Below are 3,402 nucleotides of genomic sequence, written 5' to 3'. Positions count from 1 at the left end.
TATATATACTACTATATATATATAATTTATATACATACACACACACACACACATATATATATATTCATACACACACACATATCTATATATACATACACATACACACACACACACATATATATACATATACATCTAGATATAAAGATATATATATAGATTCACATACATACATACATACATATATATATATATATATATACACTTATATACATATATATATACATACATGTATATATATATATGTATAACACATACACAAACATACACACACAGACACAGGTACAAACACAGACACAGACGCACGCGAATACCTAAATCACACACACACACAAACAAACAGATCATACACACACAAGAACACACATTCGACGACAGCCACAGGCGATCGTCCTACTCCATTCCCAGTGCATGTTCAGATTACTCGAGCGTCTGCTGCGTGTGGTTTACCTGGTGTGCGTAGATGGTATCATACACCATTGTCCACGACACCCCCGCGGCATAGAGTGGCAGTGTGATGCCAAAGTCTGAGTGACCCATCACAGCGGTGTAGCCTAATAGCGCACCCCAATTGAAGGTCAGCCCCAGAATGGCCTGAGGGTACCATGTGTACCGTTTGGCTAAAGGGTATGTGGTTACCAAACCCATGGACGCCGCACCCAGGACTATACTGTGAGCGGGACAAGCAGTGTTGCAACAGATATGAATATGAGGGTAAAGGTGTGTATAGTGTGGGGGTATCGGAGGATGTCTGCAGGTGTGATGTGGTACTATGTGTACCGTTTGGCTGAGGGGTATGTAGTTACCAAACCCATGAACGCCGCACCCAGGACTATACTGTGAGTGGGACAAGCAGAGTAGCAACATATATGAAGGGACCGTCAAAGGTCACAATATCAAACAGAACAAGACTCCCACACTTAAAAAGTCCATTCTCGATGATACGGGACACATTAGCGACCGGTAGTGCACCTCAAAATCAGGACTTTGTACCGGCGAACGCACCTGTATGGATTCAAGGTGAGCAGCACTCCCAAGCCCAGACTCAGCTGACCCAACAGGAACTTCCACGCTTGGTCCATGGACACGTCCCCACTGGCAATGGGTCGACTGCGGGTGCGCTCCACCTATTAGTGCGGCGAATTAATTGTAGTTAATGCAGAATTAGTCACCGGTAATAGTCCATTTGTATCAGTATCAGTCCATTGGAATCAGAATTCGTCCATTTGGCTCGGTAATAGTCCATTTGACCTATGTTATTTGCGCAGAGCATATAAAAGTGCGTTCGACATAGCAACGGTCTAATTAATGGGCCCATCGCCACTGACAACGCCCGACTGCGGGAGCGGTCCACTTAATGATGCGATGAACCAATCTTGTTACAAGGATCAACAGCATCACCTTAGCCAGCTCTATCGCCCTGACCTGAACTCCCATTTAGGACTCCTGCTCCATTTAGGACTTCTGTAATCCCCATTGAGGACTTCTGTGATCATCTAGGTCTCATTTCATTGAGGATAGGAGACAGGGTTGAGTTATACTGAGACGTATAATCACTCGCACAAACACACACACAGATATATTCATTTTCACATAGAATTGACCATGTGTGTACCCAATAACCACAGGTGACAGTATACGAGCATACCTTGTCGTCTATCCTTCGGTCCCACATGTCGTTAATGGTGCAACCCGCCCCTCTCATAATAAACGCACCCACCGCAAATGTGGACAGGAGTCCTAAATGGGGGGTCAGGGCAACAGGACCGGCTAAGGCGATACTCCACGCACCAGGCCAGAACAACAGCCATGTGCCTATGGGTCTGTGTGCGTGTACGTATGAGTTTGGACAGCAATATGGTTCATTAGTAATGTGTGTAAGGGGGCATAGAAGGAAGAGGCTGTGGTTTAAGTGTTGAGATTAGTGAATCTGTGGTAGGCGTACACATCTATGAGTTTTACGTATGTGAGTAGATATTGGAACAAAATGACTGGGGCCACCATGATCTACAATTCAATATGAGAAATCGGGCTCCTACTTATACTGGTATATGAACACATATGTACGATGGTAGTAGCAATTGGGCTTCTAATTATACTGGTATATGAACACATATGTACGATGGTAGTAGCAATTGGGCACCTAATTATACTGGTGTATGAACACATATGTACGATGGTAGTAGCAATTGGGCTCCTAATTATACTGGTATATGAACACATATGTACGATGGTAGTAGCAATTGGGCTCCTAATTATACTGGTATATGAACACATATGTACGATGGTAGTTCCGATTGGTGCTTCATTTTGCGATAGAACATAAACACGAATTAAAACAATATAGTGAGTAAAAATACGAACACCAAGTGTGATTGTTGACCTTGACGAATACAAACACACATACCTACACAAAAAGCTATACAGATATCTATATGCATATATGTCAGATACATCTGTATCCGTCACATGATCTGTGTTTCAGAGCGAGTTTGTCAGTGTGCAGTTATTGCATCACCCCATATGTGAGAGACAAAGTTTCCTAATCTGCATCCGCTGGGGCAAAGGTATAAACATATACAATAAACAGTACATGTCTTATGGATCACTTCCCACATGCTAACATCCGAGCGGTTCTTAAACCAATGTTTAGCGTGAACGTCTCGTATACATACACGACACACACGTGTTAAGGATAACTTTAAAGATGCTAACATCTGTACATGCACTCTCGAACAAGTACAATACACACATGTGATAAGGATAACTTTAAAGATGCTAACATCTGTACAAGCACTCTCGTACCAGTATAAAACACACATGTGTGAAGGATAACTTTAAAGATGCTAACATCTGTACAAGCACTCTCGCACAAGTATAATACACACATGTGTTAAGGATAACTTTAAAGATGCTAACATCTGTACAAGCACTCTCGCACAAGTACAATACACACATGTGTTAAGGATAACTTTAATGATGCTAACATCTGTACAAGCACTCTCCCACAAGTATAATACATATATTCAACAAAATTCCTGCGAAGGAGGATCTGAATACAAATAGGAAACAATCATACGTCAAAGTTTTTCAAATATTCTACACTTGTTCAAATTCAATATAAATGGTTCATTGGTATTCTTATTAAATCTACGAAACTTTATCTCCAGCAAAATATGTATATATATATATACATCAACAAATATCGATAAACATGCACACGCACACACAAAACCATATATACATACATGCATATGCATACATACATACATACATATATATATATATACAAACACACAACACACACACACACACACACACATATATATATATATACCCACCCACCAACACACACAGACACACACACACATATATATATACGTATATATATATACATATATATAT

The 3,402-nt window shown here is 40.7% G+C and overlaps 1 protein-coding gene across 1 annotated transcript; it reads right to left on the bottom strand.

The window, feature by feature from the left end:
• Positions 1 to 417: 417 nt before the first annotated feature.
• SARC_10870 (hypothetical protein) lies at positions 418 to 2,306 on the bottom strand (the record flags this gene model as incomplete). Its single annotated transcript, XM_014295066.1, has 4 exons — positions 418 to 667; positions 1,003 to 1,124; positions 1,646 to 1,820; positions 2,281 to 2,306. 4 exons carry the CDS (start codon positions 2,304 to 2,306, stop codon positions 418 to 420), a joined length of 573 nt encoding a protein of 190 aa, XP_014150541.1.
• Positions 2,307 to 3,402: the final 1,096 nt, after the last annotated feature.

This window comes from Sphaeroforma arctica (genome assembly GCF_001186125.1).
Source record: "Sphaeroforma arctica JP610 unplaced genomic scaffold supercont1.1421, whole genome shotgun sequence".
Lineage (NCBI taxonomy): Eukaryota > Ichthyosporea > Ichthyophonida > Sphaeroforma > Sphaeroforma arctica.
Note: the sequence above shows the minus strand (reverse complement) of the source record. Positions and strands in the feature narration are given on the sequence as shown.